The following is a 22,469-nucleotide window of genomic DNA, read 5'->3' on the forward strand; positions in this document are numbered from 1 at the left end:
TCTTGCCCCTGGGCACAAATGCCTTGAAAGCCTTCCTTGAGGGCATCTAAATTATGTATCTGAAAAACTCCTCCACTAAGGCAGGGAAGGACCCTGACGTTCTCAAAATTCAGACTCACATGTCCTCCTGTTTTTGGGGAGGCGTCAATCACAACCACCTATACAAGCCTTAATCTCGCATAAATATTTGAACTAATAACATTAAAAAAGGGGAAAGAAAAAGGATCCGACTGGTGGCGTAATCAAATGCAAGATAAATGAAGAATACAAGGACAGCAGGGGCCCTCACTTCTAACTACTTTCCTTTCGTTCTTCTTCTTTTTCCTCCCCGTTGTTTTTCCCTCTCTCTGTCTTTCTTTTCTTTCTGTGCACAGTGTTTTCCTTCGACATCATTAGTGCAGAGCCACGCGAAAGAGAAAAACAGAGAAGTGCCGACTTTGCGCTCCCTGTGTGAAGTTAAAGAAGCAACGGCCCTTCTGAAAGACATATGGCAATGGGGACACAGACTAGGGGTGTTGTAATTGTAGAATGGGCATTCATTAGTGGCAAATGCCGTAAATCCCAGGCTAAGTACAGATCCTTGTTCAGGAAAGCCTAAAACAATAAACTTTGGTCTGGCCATAGCCCTACCCTGACTGTGAGGGGCTTCCTGAGAAATGCGACCCAGACGGAAGTCGAGACTTACTCCCTCAGTTTGCTTCCAAACTTCAATAACAACACAACTAGTGAGCTGTGAATTTTAACCACCCTCTCCTTGTTTCTCTGCTTTTGAGCTTCACTGAATAATGTTGATACACAGTTTGGTTGTTTGTTTGTGTGCCGCTAGGTTTTGTGTTGATTTTCGAGCTGGTCTCCAAATCCCTCTCCTGCTGTGAGCAGTCAGGCTCATCCAATGGAACCACACAGTGGCCAAAAGGCTGGCAGATTAATTTTATTGACGTTTCCATTTTCACTGCAATGTGATAGCCTCCCCCCTGGCCAGGGCCAGAGCGACCCATGCGTATTTACAGACTGACCTGTCACTTCATTACCCAGCATGCTCGCTGCCTCCTGCCCTAGCCTGCAAGGGTGAAACCAGACTCCAAGGCTGTCAGCTCTTCTCTCCCTCCGTCTTTCTTTCACATGAACATGGACACAATCATGTGTGCACAGATCAGACATGTGGCATTCAAGCATGGATTTTGTGTTTAGTATTAATAGTTAATTAATCGTTTTTTGATTTTTTATATATATGAAATATGTGTATTCTAAATAGAGTGTGGACAGAGAGTAAAAAGAATGAAACAAAGAAGAGAAATGAGAAGAAGCAGGAGGAAGGAAAAAAAGAAGTAGAAAAAGAATAAAGAAGACCCAACTTGCACAACCTCATTACATCTAAAGGAGAGCTGGTGCTTTGCATCCACCCCCACTCCTTTCTTATGAGCAAGAGAAGGAACGCTGCAGGGCAAATTGTCCCAAACGCTAATGGCTTCTGACTGTTCCCTGGCAACTCTGCCATTCTAACCTGTGTGGATGTGCACTCTGAAAAAAAATGGGGAAAGAAAAAAAAAGTGCAGGGCAGAGCAGGGGGAAGCGTCCCATCATCTAGTCATGTGACAAGGATGGGGGTTGGCTATTAGGAGGCAGCCGAAAGGCCTAAGGGAGCCGAGGTGCTGGAGTGTAGCCCCAGGCACTTTTGGAAAAGCAGCGCCCTTGGAGATGGAAAAAAAGACAGCCCCCTTCACTCCCACTCTCCCCACTCTCTTTCTGTCTTCCCTCACTCTTTCCTCCTCTCTCCTTCTCCTTTACCCACTCTATCCATATCTTGACTTAAAGTGCTTGCAATGAAAGTTTGTGCATATTTTCATACGCACAGAAACCGAGAAGGTGTAATCAGGCAAGATTGAAGAAGACAATGACCAGATGCAATGAGGGTGAGAGAGTGAATGAGCACGCTAGCAAACAAACAAGCACGTCCAAGAGCACATTACGCTCGCATACATTCCCTCTCTCTTCACCAGTGGGTGGTTATTAAAAATGCATTCAGATATATCTCCCTGTGAGTAAATTGGTCTCAGGGATGAGCTCATTAACGGGTTGGGAAAGGACTGTAAACACACACTGCAACTCTGCTTATCTAATGTTGGCACATTCAGGGTCGCTTCAGGACTTCTTGCACAAAGAACTGATTTAGCACAAAGTGTCCTACAGTCTCCGCTGAGAGTAAGGGGGAATTCAGGGCAGTCCTAATGACTCTAGAGATCATGCTTCATGTCTAGCAGGCACCCTGGCCCCTTAGGGAGCCACTAAGGTCTAGTCAGCCCTGCAAGCATTAGTACAACAAGAATGTCCTCCCTTTGCTGCTCTACCATACCGATATACCCACGCATGAATGAATCATGACTTGTCAATAGTTGGAGAACATTCAAACCCAGTCATGGCTAGTTATCAAATAATACTCCAGACTTATTGGTCCCTATACTATTAATACACCTACTGAAAAGCCTCTAGACAAGCTTTAGATGTTGTGTGTGTATTTTTAAAAACTGTGCAGTGATTTTGCACTGGGAGGCCCCGGCATTTGTTTCAAGGTAATGAAGCAAGAGTGCAAAGGCAGTGGCTTATGGAAGCTGTGGTTAAAGTGACTAATTACAAGAGACCCCCCAAGACCCCTGTCAGCCCAAACTAGTCAGGCATGTTCACCCAAGCTCACCCAAATGAGAGAAACTCAGGACAGTTAGAAAGAAAGAGGAGTTGACAGAGAGCAGACGCTAAGAGGTTTGTTGTACCAGGAGCTCGTTTGGCCTCCTCTACCTTAGCACACCATAGTGATCGGACCCTCCAACACTCCCTCCAACACCCTCCTATTACAACACCTCTAGCCCTGCAGGCTTGGCCGCAGAGAGTGAAGAGAAAAAAAGAGGGGGATTTAGAGCCTCCCTTTTCCCTCTTTTTCTCCTCAACTTTTCAGCCAACATAAGCGGCGTTTAGCACATTCAGTCCCCCAAATGGCAGCGAATAAGAGAAGCAGTGGGGGCTCCTCTTTTGTCCGTCTGGTTACCCCTTTTATTTACTCTGGATTTACGAAGGGGTCTTTGCCGGCTCTGGGACCACATGCTTTTGACACACACACAATCTCTCTCACATACACAAACACGTGGAGGCTCTATTCACGCTAGTGGAAAGGCCGGCCCTCTGTTGCTCTGAGCCGACTCAGGATTACAGGTCTTCTGATTATAACCGCATGCTACCAATATGCTTTGAACTCACGTAACTTACAACACAGATGAGTGCTAACAAGTAGATCATAATGGCTTTAATGATAAAACACACACTTGAGCATCCAATTTCTAACACTTAGTAACCCATCAGTATGTTTGTGTGACTTTGTGTGACCACACCATATGGTTTACTACGCTCATTCAGATCCATACAGTAGATTAGGGCTCTAAACAGAATTGTTTTAGTGTGGCTGCACCACTGCAGCCAGTGTTTTACGCTGATTATTTCCTGATCTGTGCTTAAACAAGCAGCAGCCCCTTGCACTGGACCATAAAACAACAGCTTAGTAAACAGCAAGCATGCTGACAAATTGGTAGTGCTCGGGTTGGAGTCATTAACAGCCCTAAAACCTGTCAGAGCAATTACAACAAACTCTTTCCTTCAGCAGGTTACCCTGCCAAACTCAGTTGTCACTACCAGCCTTCTGTTTATCACCCCCTCTTACCACCAGGGCACTGACTAAAGGTGAAGGAGAGAAGACTACTACATTTTCTTCTCTCTCCTCCAATAGCCATGACACCTCAGAGAAAAGAGGACAAACCTCCATCTCAAACACAGCTGTATCTGCATCCTGAGTGCTACGACTGAGTGGGTTCTTTTGCATGAGAAGTAATGTGTAGTTGTCTCCCCCCAAAAACACATCATTAAGTGTTCCCTTAAATGAAGTGGAATAAGAGCTTCTAATTAGATGGGTTTTTTCTACGTGTGGGGAAGCGAGGCAGTCAGGCAGTAAGAAAGGCAGGGAGGGAAGGAAGGAGGGAGGTGGGGGGGGGGGGGGGTAGTTGCTCAACAACTCCTGTACCTCCTCTGCTCCCTCCCTTCTCCACCCCTTCTCTAAGCCCCCTAACCCTGCCATCAGGCAGATATCTCACTGTCATCCCTGGAATGCTGGAGATAACTATCACCTCTCCACCGATACAAGGCCTCTCTCCTCTCACAGGCACAGTATTGACCCCACTGTGCACATCCCTATCATAGGAGGCGAGGTTGAAGTGAGGGAGCAAAGAGAAAGAGAGGGGAGGGGTGAGGGTGTAGGGTTGGAGGTAAAACTTGTTTTTAACAGCCAGTTAGTCTATTTTACCTTTTAACCCAAAATAAGGGCTGGAGCAAAGCCACCCTCCCCTTTCAGCTTCTCCCCTGGAGCCAAAGAAGAGTAGTTTGTCCAGAAGGGAGAGGAAAGAAGGGGGTAGGCTGCCTGGTTACTGCCTTTTCTCCAGAGTCACTGCCTAGAACTCTCTTGATCTTTTCATAAGATTATCATCTGCCAAGAAACTAAAATTTAGCACTGGGTGCTCAAAGTATGCGCATTATCCAAGGCTTTAGACTGAACTAACTATTGGTACAATTAACCTTCTACCTGCAACAACAATTTTCTTATTACATCATAAATTGTGAATTACGGGGTTGCACAATGACCGCGTGTGCCTCCTGGAATCTTGATTTTTCTAATACTTTCCTCCAGTTCTGTTCAGGTCTACATATTTGTGTGTAAATGAACACACCGAAAAGTGCTACTTTTACACAGATGTGGTGTATATATGCATGTTAGCTGAGACAAGACTCTGCCATCAAAAGGGGGCTTTATTTGAGGAGGGGAAAAAGGCCCAAAGAAAAGAGATGGAATAAAGATGTATAAAAGAAAGGAGGCAGGCTGTTGCAGATGTCAGGACCCAATTTGCATGAATGGCAAAGGGCTAAATTGCAGGGGATGGGGGAGCTACCCTCCACCCCCTCACCCCGCTCTTTTTGGGGGAACTAAAAGGGAGCTGTGATGCCCATGACTGCTCCTCACTCAGCAGACAGGGATCAGTGGCTAATGAAGGGCTTTGGGTCTCCACTAGACATTTCACACTCTCTGCCTCCCTGACAACTCCACCCTGCTCCCGCTGCACTCCAACACTGCCGCTACTTTTCCTTAGATTCCAAATCAAATGGGGCTAATTGGTCTCACAGGTAATCTCGGTTCACCCCTTGTTTCTTAATAAACAAATTTACAAACCTGCCAACACACCTGTCCAAACCCTGCTTCTATCTACCCAGACTTTTCCCTTCTTTCTTCCTTTATCGAATATGGTACAATGGAGCTATTCTTGATGTTAGTGGTTAAATTGCATTTATTGAAGCTATTCCTTCTATAATTTATAAGTGTTACAATAAAAAAACAGGGCTGGGTGCCCACAGAGAAGCATACTTAAATCCTAAGGTTTGATGCTACATTAAATATTAAAGAATAGGTATTTCCCAAAAGCAAGTGGGGCTATGTTGAATTGAAACAAACACAATCATTAGTTAAACAAGCTGCTTCCACGCTTTTTGCTTTCTAAAAGTGACTTTGGAATGATAAGGAGTGAGAATAGCACAGAATGAAGAGATGAGACAGTGCAAAAGAAAACAAAGAGATGGAGAGCACGCAAATGCCTCATATGGATCCATCTGCTAGTGAAGAAATGGCTTTAGAATCCCCACTAGGAACTATTGTATATCAAAGTCTACCTAAACCACCAGAAAGAGCAGCTGTATGCAGTTCACCAGTTTTAACAGTGTGGTTTCGTGATTCAGAACAGCTTACACTGTTTGGGGCAATGTATGAAAAGCAGTGATTCTCTACCCTCAATTACAATTTCAAACTAAACAAAAAAACACTGTTTTTATACTGAGGGAGGAGGACGACTTAGATTTGTTGCAGACATCTTTGCCACACCTGATGGACAGTGGCATCAAAGTAGAGTTCAACAGAGATGGGGATTTCTACATAGAGCTGGGGGGGGGTATAGTAAATGGATTAAAAGGTTTATAAATCAACAAGTCAACCATCAGATTGCAGCCTCTGCTCAGCAGCCCTCTCATCAGCCAAATGCCATGAAGTTTTTTTTCCCCTACTCGCTCTCTCTTTTTTTCACACAAATGTCCTGAAGGCAGGGAACAAAGCGAGCAGAACTGATTACTGCGCCGCTGCCCTGCTCCGCCAGTCTAAACTCTGTTTGGCTTCCTAATGAGCTCACTAAAAACCCAATTCATCACCCATAACCCCTTCTCAACCTGCCTTGAAATCCCCCATTATGGGGAGTCAAGGACAGTCCGTTTACAGGCTTTGGGCTGGGGTCAAGGGCTGTGAGTGGTGATGGCAGTGGTCGTCGCAATACTGAAACCAAAGTTATTGTGACACAAGGGATACACCCTATGTATGCTTCTCTGTTGGCCAGTATTTAAATGTGTTCACCATACGCCATTTGTTTCCTTCTAACCAATCTTCCCCTTTGATTGTCACACTCCATTGATTTTATACACAAAAACTATATTTATTTTTACTATTGGAGCATGGTGGGTTGTTTTTTATGCCCTACACCAACATCCCCCATCCCTTATGCCCCCCTCTTTCGCAGCACCAGCGGTGTCCCAGCCTGAGCAGAGGAATGTCCGGCTTGATGGCTGCAGCAGCGGGAATGTCCCGTTCCAGTCAGCATTCGCACCAGAGATTTCAAGTTTAATACCCCTTCGTCCCATCCCCGCAAAGACAGGAATTTGGTGGGAAGGGAATGCAGCGGGATGGGGGGCTGAGAGAGTGGAGTACAGTTGGTCTATTAAGGATGGGGCAAGGGAAGAGGGGAAAAAGAGAGAATATTGTAGGCAGATGACAAACAGACAAGAAGGTAGGAAATGAGATGAAAAGGGAAAAGAAGGGAAGGAAAATATCTTGACGAGGAGGTAACTGGGTGTTGGTTGGGGGGGGGGGGGTTAGAAACGGAGGAGTGGAGGAGGAGGAGGACGGCAGAGGGTTGGGGTAAACTCCCACAGTTCCTCATTACATGGAGTTGAAATGATCCTCCTGACACCTGAGCTGTAACCAAGAGATTACAGAATTGATGAATCCTTGGTTTAAAATGCAGCTGTTTTATTCTGCTTTAGTAATTAATTCTTTTTCCGATAGTGTATTGATTAAGCGTAGCCCCTGATAAAGTTCAAACTGAGAGATCCCTCCAGGGCTTTGGCTTGGCCTGCTCTGGAGAGTCAATGAAAACTTCCTCCCTCCACCTGCATCTCTCTCACTGTCTGTCAGTGCAGTTTACTCATAAATTAGTCAGATCTGTGAGGAGCTAGGCTCTTGCTTAGTTGATACTTGCTCAGTCTGCCCTCTTGCTGATGCAATTCATTGTTATTTTCATACGATCACACCCACACAAACGCAGGTGCCCTTATTGACAAGTTCATGTTACCCAACTCACAAAACATTAATTTGAAGATGTTTTTTTTTCTTTTCTGGCATATTGAGATATTACATGTACTCGTGGATACAGCTATTTCACCTAGCAGCTGATTCCTTCACCTTCTTCTCCCTCCTCCCTTGCTCTCATTCTCACCCTAACAGGGAATAATGGAATACAGAACAAGAGTGTCTCCTTTCACAAAACTACTCTTTCATTCTTTTTATCGCTGCATTTTTCCATACAGTTGTGAGTGAGAGTCTGATCAACAGAGGGTAAAGCGGGTCTCTCCGGGGAGCCAACTAGCAGAGAAATCAGATACAGCTTTACAAGGGAGTCAGCCGCTCATGTCTTGTCAAGACCCCTCACCTACTGCCTCCTTTACAAGTCAATAACCAGGGCCCAGTGTCCTCCACTGGGCCTTGGCACACATTCACCTCTTTCTATAGGAAGCAGAGGTGGGGGCAGCCCACAGTTCTGGATTCCATGATGTAACCCTTGCAACAGTATTCTGTATGATATTCTGGAAATAATGTTGTAATTCTGCTATGAAAATGCTCCTAACACATAAGGAAATATACTTCCCCAGTCCAAGTTGTGGTGGGACACAACATTTATTCCCAATATACAACATGGACTCCTCTGACATTCCTGTAATACATAGTGACAAGTAATTGGTGACCCCATGAGGCCAAAACAGCCAGTTAAAAGCCTTTTTCAATATTAAGAACTAATGAAAGAGTGAATGAATTATGAAGGGAGAAGGGAAAAATATAATTAGATAGTGGAAGTAGTGCTTAATACATTTACTCGAGACTATTTCCTTTCGTTAATGGGACTGCAGAATGCAGAAAAGGGGTTTTGACGAGGCTAGTATTGACTGTCCGCCCTGCTCCTTAAGGTAAATCCAACAGGTCATTTCATTAAGGCCCAATTCCATGGCACTAATTTTGATTTTAGGGGCTTGACAGCTGTTGGCAGTGGAAATTGCTATGGCAAGAACAGTGACAGAGGAGCCTATTAGTGCTGTGAAAAATACAAATTGCAAAAGCCTTAGTTCAAATTACTACCACTCTGCCTCGCTGACCCACCAAAATTTGTATTTTGTCACGTTCCCAAATCTTACCTTATGATTCCCTTCATCAAAAGGGAGGAGTAAGGACACAGCAATCTATTTTGAAATAAGGGTACAATTTGACAAATGCAGAGAAACAAATGCATGTAAATATACACATGCCTACTGACAACACTGTACACTAATTTCCAATTAGTGACCCAGAAATGCAATAAATCAATAATAATAAAAACTTTCTTCTTTAAAAAGTTGTGTTTTTGCCTACTAGTTCACTTATTTGCGGGTTAATTTAGTTCTATAGTGCAGTGAGGCTGTACTTTGTGCTGGTGTTTTACTGGACTGCATTATATTTGGAGGTGTTTCTAATATTTTATCCATCTTATTTACACATGGAAGAACAAACATATTAGAAACATATTCCAACAAAAGGCAACTCAATAAACACCACACACTATAGCCTCAAAATGACCACAGTGTTGCATTACGATACACTGGTTTCTCTTTCCTGCAATAGTTTTGTTTGTTTTTCATTTTCTAAATGAGACATTACCAATCCTCCCTCATGTAACGTGGCTACCATGGGTTGGTCTGACAGTAAGATGGACCTGACTCACAATGTGAGCTCTTAATCGCCTTGCCTTGAAAGTTAATATGCAGCATTAAAGTTCCACAAGGAAGAAAAAAAGGTCTTCCTCTGATGCTATTAATTAGCAGTGCTCTATAGCTCTCAGCTTTTTGAAGCTCTCAGTCTCCTTTTGTTTCACCCTCTACTTTCTTTTTTTTTTGTGCGGCCTTCGTTATTGACTTTTCAATTTTCCCCTCACATCCACCCCCTGCACTAGCAGTAGCACCAGTGCTTCTGCAGCGGTGCCCAGCCCAACAATACCCCCAAGCCCACTCGACGAGACGCTGGCTGGGGAGCCCTGAGAGCTGGGCCAGCCCTACAGCTCCCACCAGCCCACCACTCACTCCCCACGAGACCAAAATCAAAGAGAGAGGCCCTAAAATATAACCATGGCTATAATGAGGGTTCTCCAAAGAACAATAAGCATATACACCAAAGGAGAAAGAAGAGTAGGAGTACAAAAGAAACAGAGAGAAAACTATAGGAATGTTGGCTGGAAAGTGTTCTTGAGATGTGAACAACAGAGAGTGGAGGAGGAAAAAAACGAATGATACTGTGCTTTGGGAGAGAGGGCAAAGGGCCACAGCCAGTGGTGATGGTAGCCAGGGCCACGCATCTATCCAACCACATATCTGAATCCAAAACAACAAGGGGGTCTGCCGCATGCCTCTGGAGCCGAAGGGAGCCAAAGGGAGCACGACTAATTTCTGCACAACAATAGGCCTGGATGGGCGCCCACACAATGGCAGGTGCTTTGAATAGCAGCAGGGCCCTTGCAGCAGGGATCTTCTCCTCTCTCAGTCCGAGGGCTTGGGCTCTGACTTGTGTAACCTTTCATTTTCAACTGGGCTTCCTTTTGACCCATAAAGGATGAAAATGATCTCATGGGGGGCCCAAAGGAGACAGCCAGGTCTATGAGGCACAATTCAAATCAAGTCCGTGTCTGTTTTGTGTGCATGTTATCTACCTTTCTCTCTCTACTGCTTGTCTCATTCCAACCCCACTTTTTTTTTTCACCTAATTCTCGCTTTTTTCATCGATGGTCTGTTGTGTTGTTATTTTCTGTAGTGGTTGTGTTTGTTGTGCCTCTGCTGGGCTATCCTGTAGGCCATGATGCAGTGGTAAAGGCAGTTTTCCCCCCACCTTAAGAGCATTCTTTCCGGGGTCACAAGGTCAGGCTTCACAGATGTCTCCTGCAGACACTCAGTTGTCTAAGGACTGCATCCCTGGGAGTAAGCATTCGTACTGAACAATGCAGCTTTGGAAAATGTTAAATGTTTTTTCTTTTTTTGTCTCACTTTTTTTTAACTCTCTGTTTTCATTGTTTTATTTTTGAATGAAGCTATAGAGTGAGTGCCATTTTTCCAAGGTGGAGGTTTTTGTGTTTAGATAATGAGAGAAAGCACTGGTTATCACAAGATAGTGGTGTTTTCTGGCTGCTTTCATTCTTTTAAACACTCCCCGTCTCCCTAAGTTTCCTCCAATTGTTCTAATGGGGCCTTAGTCATCCTTGCCTGATGGCAGAGGGAAAGATGCTTTTAAAGGTCTTTTTCTTCTCTCAGTATGTGTTGCCAGGAGAGAAAAATGAAAACATGTAGTAACTGTCCTGAAACCCATACTGAGAGACAGATACAAGAAACCCTTGAGTAAGCAGGGCAGAAGCCAAACAAAGAGCAACCCTAAATGAACAGAAAGGCAATATTTGAACTAGAACATCTCTCTGTAGCCTCAATCTCAACAAAAATTGTCTAGAAGAGAATTCCTCGGCCAAATGGCTTTCATTAAAGGGAAATCAGCTTCTGCTTTTTAGGGGGCGGAGCGTGACACTGGTAAAAAAAAAAGAAGAAGAAGAGATTGCAGCATTTAACATGCAAGTTCTGCCTCAGAACATGGAAAAGTGTGTAATTGGAACAACATTTAAAAATCCAGGCACTGAGCTATCCTTGAATATCTTACTCCTTTTCATCTCGCTTTCCCTTGTTCCTTTTTCTCTTCCTTCGTTTGATATGGTGCTCTTGCTTCCCCCTCCAAACATCTTCTCTGTATTCTGCAAATTGATAACCCTCTTAATGAATTATGGTAAATGCATAATGAAGGTTTTCTCAGCTTCAGCCCCGCAGCCAGCGAGGATGGAGCATCTCGTTTGGCATGTTTCATTCGTTTTGTTGCGCATTTAGCCCCAGTGTTCCTTCAGAGTGTTCACTGCTTGGGGCATGTAAATAAGAAATTATCCTTGCTGACTAACATGGCTAATACCTCCTCTGGGGTAATCAAAAATTATTAGACGCTTGCTTCCAATAAACATTAGGGCTCATGGCACTAACCACTGTCAAATTGCTCACCTCCGCCTGCTCCCCAATACCCATAAAATGGGTGAACAAAAGTGATCAGGTGTGGAAAAAGCACTCTGGCTACATGGAAACTGAGAGACCACGGGACTGCTATTATGCCTAAAAAAGCAGCCCTTGGCTTTAAGAGTCATTAAAGCATGTACTAGAGTGGGAATCAGACTAGAAAATGAGCTTATCTTGCATAATGCCCTCAAAAGCTTTGCATAAACGTGAAAGATGTGCGCGTGAAAATCAGCAGCAGAGAGGAAGAACTCGGATTGTAACACACTTCCTTTATCATCCTCCCACTCTCTTGGATGGTGGCAGCATGGTTAAAGCACTACCTGTAGGGTATAGCTGCTGTGCTCAGTTCCAAACATGCTTGAGTGTGTAAACCCTAGTTTACACAAGAGAAAACCACACAGCAAGTGAACAAGCTATAGCTGGCCTTGCTAAGCCACTCTTCTCAACCGCTTGCTGTCTTTTGGGAGGGACCTTTGCTGTGATGTAGGGTTCGGATATTAGAGGGAGGAGAATTGGGAGGGTGGGGGTGGTGGAGGAGATTAAAGAGCCAAGGGAGGCAGAAGAAAGAAAAGAGCACAAGGCCCATTGGTCAAACACAAAGGGGGAGAGAGAGAAAGGACATTTGAAGTCAGGGTTAAACTCCAAATAAGCACACCTTAAACGGGCCTGTGTAAGCTGGCAGTCAGGGTTTTTGGAGTTTCCCTGCAGGTGTGCCTTTGACAGACCGGGCCTCCATAACCTCTCTCTGATCTAGAATGGGGCCTGGGGTTGGACACAGAAGAATCCGGTGGCATCTTGCTGCCTCTGCCTCCCATTCCATGTCTATTACATTCACACACGCATGCTTACACTCTCTGTAAACACACACACAAACACACTGCCAGACAAGGGGAAAACAAATCTGGTGAGGACTAGAGCAATTGGATTATCACCTCTTAAGGGGTGACTTCTTGGCTGACCCCCTTGAGGCTAGCCTGCTGAAACAAGACAGAAAATTTCCTGGGAAAACATTCTCCCTTTAAAGAACCGAAGCACCGTCATCCTTGTGAAAATACAACGGCGGCAGCATTAATGGACATGGAAATGCCCTTTGGGGCTCACTCTCAAATCCCTTTTAGCCATATTACATCAGACCCCTGTGTACTCCTCATGATCACCACATGCACTGGAGTAATCAGCGATGGAACATGGGTGTGTAAACCTACTGTATAATGAAGTGATACAACAGCACTGCACTCTGTCTTTGTTTTTTGGCCCAAGCTGGGTAAAAGAAAGAAAAAGTCCCTCCCGTCCTTTCACTGTAGTTCACTCATGATTACTTCCCTGCAACACCTTTTCTTTTCTGCTTTTTAATTTTGCTCAACTCAGATAAACTGGTCTTCATCTACTTCTCAGAGAAAGACAGAAAGAGAAGAAAAGAAAGAAAGAAAAAAAACATCTCCCCCAAGCTTTCCTTTAATGGCTCAAAACAGACATTCTCCTCAGCTGCTGTCAGAATAATCTAGGTAATTTTTTCCCTATGTTCTCCAAACATTAGTTTGCACATTAGGCTGACCCAGTTAATGTGCCTTTCCTGCTGTGTAGGACCCAGTTCCTGGCCAAGCTAGGCCAGGCTGGGTTGGGCCGGGTCGCGCCGGGGGCCTGTTCATGATTATGGACCAGAGGGACCAGGCCCCAGCCAGAGCTGAGGCAGAGGGGAGAGGGAGAAAGGGAGGAGTGGAGAGAAGGAGACTATAAGAGGAAGAGCGGGAAAGAGGAGAAAGCTTGAGCTGCAGTGTGAATGGAGGAACATAGAGTGGTGGTGATGTTGTGGGTAAGAGGACTATGTTACTGGAAGTGGAGCTGACTCTACTGGCAGTCGTCATCCTTTTACACTTCCTTTGCTTTCGCTGTTTTCATGTTTTTTTTTTCTCTCATGATCTATAGACTCTAAGAACGTAACACAGGGTCAGAAGAAAGACAGAGACATAAAAAAGGAAGAAAGAGAGACAGAGCGGAAGGGAGGAAGGAAGGAGAGAGCTGAGGGAGCTGATCATTCTCTTTAATCACATTTTGGATGAGGGCCAGGTAGTCTGTGGTACTGAGAGCGAGACGGCGAGGGGTGAGCGAGGAGAGGAGTGTGAGGGAGACGGTAAGAGAGGGAGGGGATGGGAGAAATAGTGGTAGAGGGAGATGGAGGAATAAATGGAAAGAGAGGGAGCGAGAGGATGAGAAAGGGACTTACGGAGACAAGGGAGAGAGGGGATGAGCCTGAGAGCAGAGCCCCTTGAAACAGCTTGAAGTGCAGCGGCGCTTAAGCAAGAGTGCATGTATGCCCATATGTACTATGTCTATGTGTGTGTATGAGAGGGAGAGTGACAGCCGTTCCCGTAAATGCCCGCGTATGCTGAATCCAGCAAGAATCTGGTGTTAGAGCAGAGGCAGGGAGAGATCCATTTTAAAACTATGTGCATTAACAATACTTTTCCCCATAGATTAAGCACTCCGCATGAATAATTTAGCCTCTCTTATGCTAATGGGATCATGAAAGTATCCCCTCTGTACTGTGTTTTCTCCCCCTCCACAGCAACTCTTCTCAGCTTTCAACAATGGCCCTGCCCCTTCCCAACAAACCATCAGACAGACATACTGCACTGTTTTCATAACAGACACCTGACTAGCATGGTGCTGACATGTAGTGACAAGGCTAAAATTACACACAGTAGCTTATTGAGAAACACTGTAGCATTGTTATTCTCATTAAGCAGGTACAACTTCAGTTTGTTTTCTGTTTAAGTGCAGTTCACTTCTACTTGCTGCCACTGACAGCGAGATGTTGCAAGTTATAGGTTGAAAGCACGTCATAGCTGCACTTTGTTTAATGTTTATGTGTTCGCTGTTGCCATTGAGCTGGTTTGATAAGTGGCTACCGAGGCAGACTACTCCTCTTACACTTTCTGATTGCTTCTCTGTGTTTTCTTTCGAGAAGGGAAGTGGACATATCCTGTCTATTTATGTTTCTTTGGCCTTTTTTGTTCAGCCTCTGCCATCACATGCTAAAATATACCCAAGCACACATTCACAACACATACACACCCTTGTTGCTTCAGCATTGTGTTGTGGTGAGGTGGGGGCACTGTGTAAAAATTATCAGTGCTCCAACAGCTGGGAGTGAGAGCCATGAAACAGCAGGGCTTGGGTCTGCTTTATTGTTTATCTGTTGTTTATGGGCCAGTGTTCAGCTTTAATTACTACACTAAATTAAACTCTAACAGGCACTTAGAGGGAACCAGCTAACACACGCACGTACATGCCCACACACACTGTATATTTTATATACGCAGACACACCTCACTGATCACTCCAGAGCTGGAGTATAGGCTACTAAAACGCAACAAGGCTTCCATCTTGCGTTTAGCACAGACTCTGCTGTTTTTTCTGTTGTGGTTATATTTTGTTTTATTTCTCTCTTTTATTTCTCTCTCCTCACTCATTTTCATGTCTTCTTGAGCCCTAAGTGTAGCTGTAAAAAAAAAAAAAAAAAAAGCAAAGCCAAAGGTCCAGAAAATGCCAGATTTAACAGGCCTTGTTCATGCTGGGACTGTCGGGGCGGACACAGGGAGTTGTGTCCCCACCAGGAATGACCCCCCTCTAGTGAGCTCAACCACAAAGACCTTGCTGAGTGGGGCCCCTGGCCAGGGCCAAGGGAGCTCACCACACTCCCCACACACACACACAAATGTACCACAATACCATCAAGCGCAGCATGCTCCCATGGAGCCGAACACTCAAGCTCTCCCTCTCTTCCTCCCTTTCTCTGCCTCTCTCAATCTCTCTGGGGAGTCTGTCTATCTGCAGAGCATGGGGATTGTTCAATTGCTGAGAAAATGTACAAAATGCTTTCTCCTCTCTTCTGCTGAGCCTTTTCCATCTACAGTAGAATCGGGGAATTGTACAGATAGCCCCTTTGCTCACCACTCAAGATGTCAACGTGGATTTGCTCTTCATGCATAGCTAATAATTACAAGTGTGGACTGGAGTTGAGGCATGCACAAGCACACGCTCAAGCACACACATACAACAAGAGGGGGAAAACGTTACCTACCGTGATGAATCAGTGTTTGGGATTTACAGTTCATGACTGAGTGCATTTGACTGTACTGTGTTTGGTGTGGGCAAATGTGCAAAGTATTTCATCACGCTGCTCCATCACACCTTAGGTGTTTAACATATTATGAACACCAGCTTGGAAACGAGCGCTATCTTAAGGCACGCACATTCATCAAGTTTAACTCTGTGCAACTGATGTCTCTGATGTTTCAAGATGAGCTTGGAGGAGTTCCAAAGGACTGTTAATCAAAATTATGTGCGAGCAGAGCCAATGAAGTCATTGTGCGTTACCTTCTGAACCATCTCCTGTTATCTTCTGATATTTGTTTATCTAGCCAGAACATAGGGAGTCACTCTCTAAGAGTCAGTAAGCGAAAGTGCAGAATTTGCCCTGAGGGTGATAATTCATATTTTCTTTTTTGGTGAGAAATTTAGAGAAGAAAAAGTCTGTTAAGAACGGGGGAGAGCATGGGGAGAGGTTGGAGATCTGAGTATTGTACTGAGACCTTTTTCATATGTGTCAGAACCTTAACTGGCAATTTTTACTGACAGCTATGAGCATGCTTCACCTTGGTGTACCGCTTGACAATAAATTATTCCACAAGAAGGCCAGTACATACTTGCACACTCGTTAAATAGTTTTTTGGCACAGGTTCAGAGCAATGCTCAATGTTGAGATACAAGCGACCATCTTGAGTCCTGCATGCACTGTTGTTTTTGAAAAAAAGATATGTGAGGGATACTGAACTCTATTCTACTGTCCATCCCATAACGTCAGCCAAAGGCAAAGGGAAACACGTTTTAACCTTTTAACAGTTGGACTTGGTCAGAAATGCATCACCATTTTTGGAAGAAATTGAGCGGAGTCATGTTTTCAACAGAGGGATGCTTCTGGATCAGTTTTACAACAAACACCTTCCAACATGGAAGATGGCAAAAGAAAGTTGATGTTTTTCTTGGCAGCTGAAACCAAAAAGCACCGTGGTTCTCACTCACTCTTTCTCCTTCCCTCGCTCTCACTCTCTCCCATCTATTCTGTCTTCCTCAACTGATCCACATCGTCACCCCTTTTAACAGAGGCCAAGCTGTTAAAGACCCCATTACTGAAGTGAAGCACACATTTCACATTTTCTCTGTGGACGTGAGAGTGTGGACTACAAATTTTATGTGGAAATGTATTGAGATAGGAGGCGAGTTCATGCGTGGAGTGGAGTGGAGTGGAGGAGAGTACGGAAAGGTGGAGAGGTTGGGGAGGGAAGGCTCTGTCAGAATGGAAGGGCCAGAGCTGGGAGTCAGCGAGCGCTTCAAGCGTTAACGTAATTGCAAGAATGTGAAAAATGAGGCGGCGGGGCTCCCGAGCAGAGCGAAAGGTCAGAGCATGCCTCACACAAAACAACTGGCTGGAGGACGGCCTCATTAGACCATTAAATCAGCTGCCCTCTCTCTCTCTTTCTCTTTCTCCCTTTTCTCACTCTGCATACTTTTTCCCCTTCTCTACTCTTTCACCTCTGCACTTCATTGGCTCTTCCTTGGCCTTCTTTTAAATATTTGCTTCTATTATGAGCTTATACTAGCTGGCGGATTTAGCATATAGCACTCTTCAGTGTAAGTCTGGCTCTGGCCCTGATCTAGTCCAGGTCTATCTTGGCCCAGTGCACAGTGCCGTACCGTAACTGTCTTTGGCCTGTATTGATCCGCTGTTACTGGATACGGTGGGAAGAGGAGTCGATAAGTGCTCTGTGGATTACAGGTCACTTGTACTTATGTGTGTAAGATAATCAATAGACAGTGCATTTCTTTCTCTCATCCCCCCTCCTCTCTCTGTTGTTTCTGCAGTCTCCGTCTCCCATGCTTCTTCTGCAATTGCAAAGATGAGTGTAAAACTCTATCTGTCTTCTAACCTGCACTCATGTATTGTTTCACACCAGAAAATCCAACACCTAAATTTACTGCAATTTCTCGTTTTCTTTTTTTTTGCTTTCTCACTCTAAAAATCCATCCTTTAATGAGACCGTCCAGTATACAGATCATATGAGAATAAGCCCAATGTCAGTGAGCATTTGACCAGCTGGAGTGTCCTTGAGCAAGAGACTGTTTTGTCCCATTCCTTTGTTGTTCTTGTACTGTTAAACATAAACATCCTGTTACTTAGCCAATTCTTAACCATCATCAACTTGCCTGACAACAACCTGTGATCCAACTAGTCTTGATACAGCCAAACACAGAGGTCTGCTGCGGCCCCTCAGTCTGTGGTCAGTAATGGTTCAGAGGCTGCAAACTGTAGCTTCTGTCTGAAGAGGAGATGATGATTTAACTAACCCCACCACAGACACATATCACATCGATACATTTGATCACTTATTGGCAAAACGATAGCCTTGAACGGACACAGCAAGTGGCTTCACTCTGTGAGTGCGCTGGTATTAGTGTGTATGTGAGCGCTTGAGTGTGTTTGCGTGTGTAGACGGTGTGATGAAATTTCATGCAAAACCATGGACACTGCCAGGGGGCACACATGGATACAGAAAGAAACTCACAAAACACACACAAACACACACACTCTGCCGCCAGTGAAAGGAGATCTTGGTACATTAAAAACAAGGGTAAGACATGAAAGGAAAGGCCAGCAGCTCATCATCTGTTCTCTTAGTTCAGGCAGCAGTTGCATTTAACAAACAACTTTGTATTGGTGCTTGGCCTCACTTCTAAATTAAAGTAATAGCATATGCTTTCGATACTTTACATGTCAAAATTGATAGAGACCGTGACAACAATTCAAGGCAGATAGCTGTGACTTGCACAAGCTGTCTGTAATAAATTCAAATACATTTGTTTTGAAATGCATTATTACTGTTTGGCAGGTCACGTACTAGATAACACAAGGCTCACTGAGACATAATTTGGGACTGTTGTGCGAGCAAAGTTAATAAGGTTTAAATGCAAACAAGAACTGGCAGAAATGTAGTATTAATCATCAGCTTTTGTTTAGCTCTCTAAATAGCAACATTTTAGAAAGCCCTTTACTAGGTTGGTGTATTACAGTGGCTGTTGCTTGTATTTGTGCGAGTGGATAAGCATGTTCATTTTTAGGTGTGACTATGTGTTTACATGGATGCCAGTCAAAAAGCGGGATAATCCAATGTGCAAAAGGAAGTACTGGGACGTATGTGTATAGAGTGATGTGGCATCTATTCATTGTAGATCTCACATTAGACAGGGTTAAAGTGAAGTGTTGGCAACTCTACCCCTGAATGATGATTAATATGTCCCGCATAGATCTGTGCCTGTATCTTTGTATGTTTAAGTGTTTGTGCTTGAGTGCACAAGTGCATGCATGTATATATACTTGTGTGTGTGTTTGTGAGAGAGTGTGCGTGCATGTGCATGCCCATGCCCATTTCTGAGCTGGCTCACCTTGTTCACTGCTGTTGTCACCACTCTGTGAAGCGTGTCCCCCGCTGGAGGGCCCTGGTGTGCCGGCTGAGTGTGTGGAGGTGGCGTCATCATGGTCTCTCCAGGAAGCTGGGTTCTGAGGTTTGAAAAGAGAGAAAGCGAGCGTGGGATCCATCCATCCATCCGTGCATCCATCCACATTCCCCGTCCAAACCGCAAACCAGGAGCAGAGAGAGCAGGAAGAGGGAGAAAGGGAAGAGGGGGAGGTAGAGAGGGAGAGACACAGAAAGTGAGAGAGACCATATGAGTATGCTGGAAAAGTGAGAGTGACATCTGTAAGAGTCCACAGGCACTGTGAGGGTCCTTGGCCTGCTTACATTCTCCTGGCAAGGCGAAGAGCCCTACTGCCTATTTCCCAGCTAGCAGAGAATCAACGATGCCACTAAAATCATAGATGAATAGAAAGAAACTAATGCACTGAAGCAGCTGGCAATAAGTCAAAACACTGTAATCAAAGTGTTTCATTAATGCATGAGAGCAAAACGCAGCCATGTTAATGTGGCGTTTGATTTTGAACGTTGCAAGTGGAGCACTTGTGAGTAATTGTCTAAACACATATGGCTGAGCCCAATGGAGTTCGTTTATACCATAACCAATTGAGACTTCCGTGTCAAGTGAGAAATATAGAGGTAAAAAGTCCAAACACACCACAGCCACCATTAATCATTACCACTGTCAGAAATGAAAATAAGATATGACAGTGATTCTCCAGCTAATCTGCCAAAAATGTGAACACGCCCACACTGACATACACACACGCCCACAGAGGCTTGCAGAAATACACTTACTCACACATGCTAATGACATAATAGAGCAAGAAGTATAAACACACATGCACAGACACTCACTTTTATATATACAAACACATGCTGAAAAAAAGTGTTAAATCTCTGCTGGCTAACTTCAAAGAAATGTCCATAAACAAATTCATAGCTTTTAAGGCATCTTGCCCTTTTCCTTCCCTCCCTCTACAGCTCATTTTCTCTCCTTCTCCTCCTCTCTTTCCTGGTCAATCCCCACTGCCCTGTCGGCACACACGGGGAAACAGGATTTTCTACTGTACAGGAAAGGCTTTATCAGTGCCACATGAAGGCAGGCTAGAGGTGGAATTTCCTCTGCCATTCAGGCAACAGAAGGACAGACCGATCACGTCATTTACTACAATTGCGCCCACATACGGACAGGCTCGATCAAATACCCACTCCAAACAGCCTCTCACACTGAGTTGATACAGCTTCATAGCTCCCAAATCCGTCGCTAGTCTTCCCCAATTAAACCTGTCACCTCAGCACGATGACAAAACGTTGGCGAACGTAAGCCCAACGTTGTCTGGGGCCCGAGAGAAGCAGCCCCTTGAAAGGAGCCCAAGCCAAACAAACACAGGCCTGCACCAAGGCTTCCCACAAACCTCAACCCACTTCTCAGTTCCCGCTATGGGTTCTTTTTCTCCCTCAAACACACATAAACACATATACATACAAACGAAAGCAAAGGGAAAATGAATAAGCCACAGAGTATTCCAAGAAAGAGACCATTTTTACCATTTTGTCTAATTTCAGTAGAGTTCCTGATGAACTTCTTTTCCCTCAGCTCCAGCCAGAAAGGAGCCTGCTTGCCTGCTTGCCTGCTTGCCTGCTTGCCTGCTTGCCTGCTTGCCTGCTTTTGGTGCCCCAGTCTGAGTGAGCTGTACTGGTATAGGACAGACAGGACAGAGCCTGGAGACTAGTGGAGGTTTGTAGGGAAACAGAGGCTATAAGACAAGCGGCTGCCGAGCTCCCCTGGGTGTGCAGTCCTGATGTGCTGCTGCTTGTTCTGCTGCGGAGGCGAGGTTGCTGCTGTGCCTGTGAGCAAGGCCCTTTTATCTGCTAAGTTTTTTGAGGAAGGAGGGCTGTTTTCTCAAACAGCTCAGAGCTGAAAACAGCAGACAGAAACACACAAGGCCCTTCAGACCCTCCGCTCCACTCAAGGCCCTCTCAGCGTCAGCTGTTCACCGGATGGCAATCAGATAAAGAGCTCGGAGAATTACTCAGAAGAGGGGTAAGAAGACAGCGTGAACAATAGCTCATGCGTGGGTTTTAGCCCTCCAGAGTGAGCGGAGGGAAAAGTGTCCCTGCTCTGAGAGGGTCGGATGATTGTGATGTGTTCACCCTCTTTGCCACGGATCAACAAGTGGGATACTTCATGGGAATAAAGTCTCTTATTAGAGTCATTTTCTGTTATTCTCAACACAGCTCACGCCGAGTAAAATCACTAATGTGAGTAAAGTCTTTGAAAACAGTCTAATTTGGTCTTTGTCATACGGAACAACGAGGGAAGGAAGAGCGAGAGGTTAAAATCCCAGACTCCCAGGGTGCATAATGTACTTAGGCAGAGCTGGGATCGGCGCTCTCCGAACAGGCTGTTGTTGTTTCAAGAGAAGAAAATGACTGGGTTCTGCTTCCTCACAATGAGACACCCACTGCCGGCAAGATGCGAGACAGACCTGAAAAACTATGCTTGCTGCTCTCACACACTCACGCTCTCTTGTTCTCTCTCTCTCTCTAACACTTGCCAGCTATGGCCACATCATGGTTTTAATGCAACAGCAGAATCGATAGGACTTAATTTAGCTATCATTGCGGAGTAATGTGTCATTTTTAATGGTGCTGGTACTAAATTAAATTCAAAGACACCTCAGCTAATGGTGTTAAAGGGAATTATACTTTGCTGTGATTTGCTACCTAGTAGGTTTAATGTAATGATATAGATAATGCTTTGTTAGTTTGTATCTTACAGGGCAAAAAGCAGACCACAGCACTTTATATGACCTAATAATAATAATAATAATAGAGTGGATACTAGGCCCAGTGAATATGCAGTAGATATTTGTGATGAAACACAGTCTCTTCTTTCAATACCTGTAAGTCATCTCTCATTCATAACCCTGACTGCAAAACAAGACAACAAATACCACAACAAAAGCGTTAACTTTCCAAGCTCAACAAGGCGACGAAAGCAACAGCCTTTCCTCCCCATGAATAATTTAGTGGGCCTCTCTGAGCTATGGAGGGAGCATCAACAGACACCGCACCGCGCAACACAAACACACACAACCATTTTGTCACAACCCTCGTGGGTCTGATAAAGTTCAAACAAGTTGGGGGAAAAAATCGTGTCACCCAAACAGTCTTCTTCAACCTACACAAGAAGTCCTCGGGAAAAAAATAGAGGAAGAAGCAAAAGAGAAAAAAAGGCCTCTAGCCCATGTGACTATTCCCTAAAGCTGGGCATAATTAGGAGTCAAACATGGTTCACTCCATGCTCTTCACTAATTGTGTTAAAGAGCAGTGTTACCAGGAGGAGGAGGAGGAGGAGGAGGAGGAGAACGCCGGCAAGCAATACACATACTGTACATGTGCAGGCAGGAACAC

At 44.7% G+C, this 22,469-nt stretch overlaps 1 protein-coding gene across 5 annotated transcripts in view; it reads right to left on the reverse strand.

Moving 5' to 3' along the window:
* The window catches only part of meis2a (Meis homeobox 2a), an 80,313-nt gene that overhangs the window by 47,658 nt on the left and 10,186 nt on the right, over positions 1-22,469 (reverse strand). For all 5 annotated transcript variants that reach the window (XM_038728493.1, XM_038728491.1, XM_038728489.1 and 2 more), the window contains exon 7: positions 19,021-19,135. In XM_038728493.1, the coding sequence (XP_038584421.1) occupies positions 19,021-19,135 (115 nt within the window). The remainder of the gene's footprint in view (positions 1-19,020; positions 19,136-22,469) is intronic.

Source organism: Micropterus salmoides, unplaced genomic scaffold (assembly GCF_014851395.1).
Source record: "Micropterus salmoides isolate LMB-PRFRI ecotype aquatic unplaced genomic scaffold, ASM1485139v1 Ms_hic_scaffold_19, whole genome shotgun sequence".
Taxonomy (NCBI): Eukaryota; Metazoa; Chordata; class Actinopteri; order Centrarchiformes; family Centrarchidae; genus Micropterus; species Micropterus salmoides.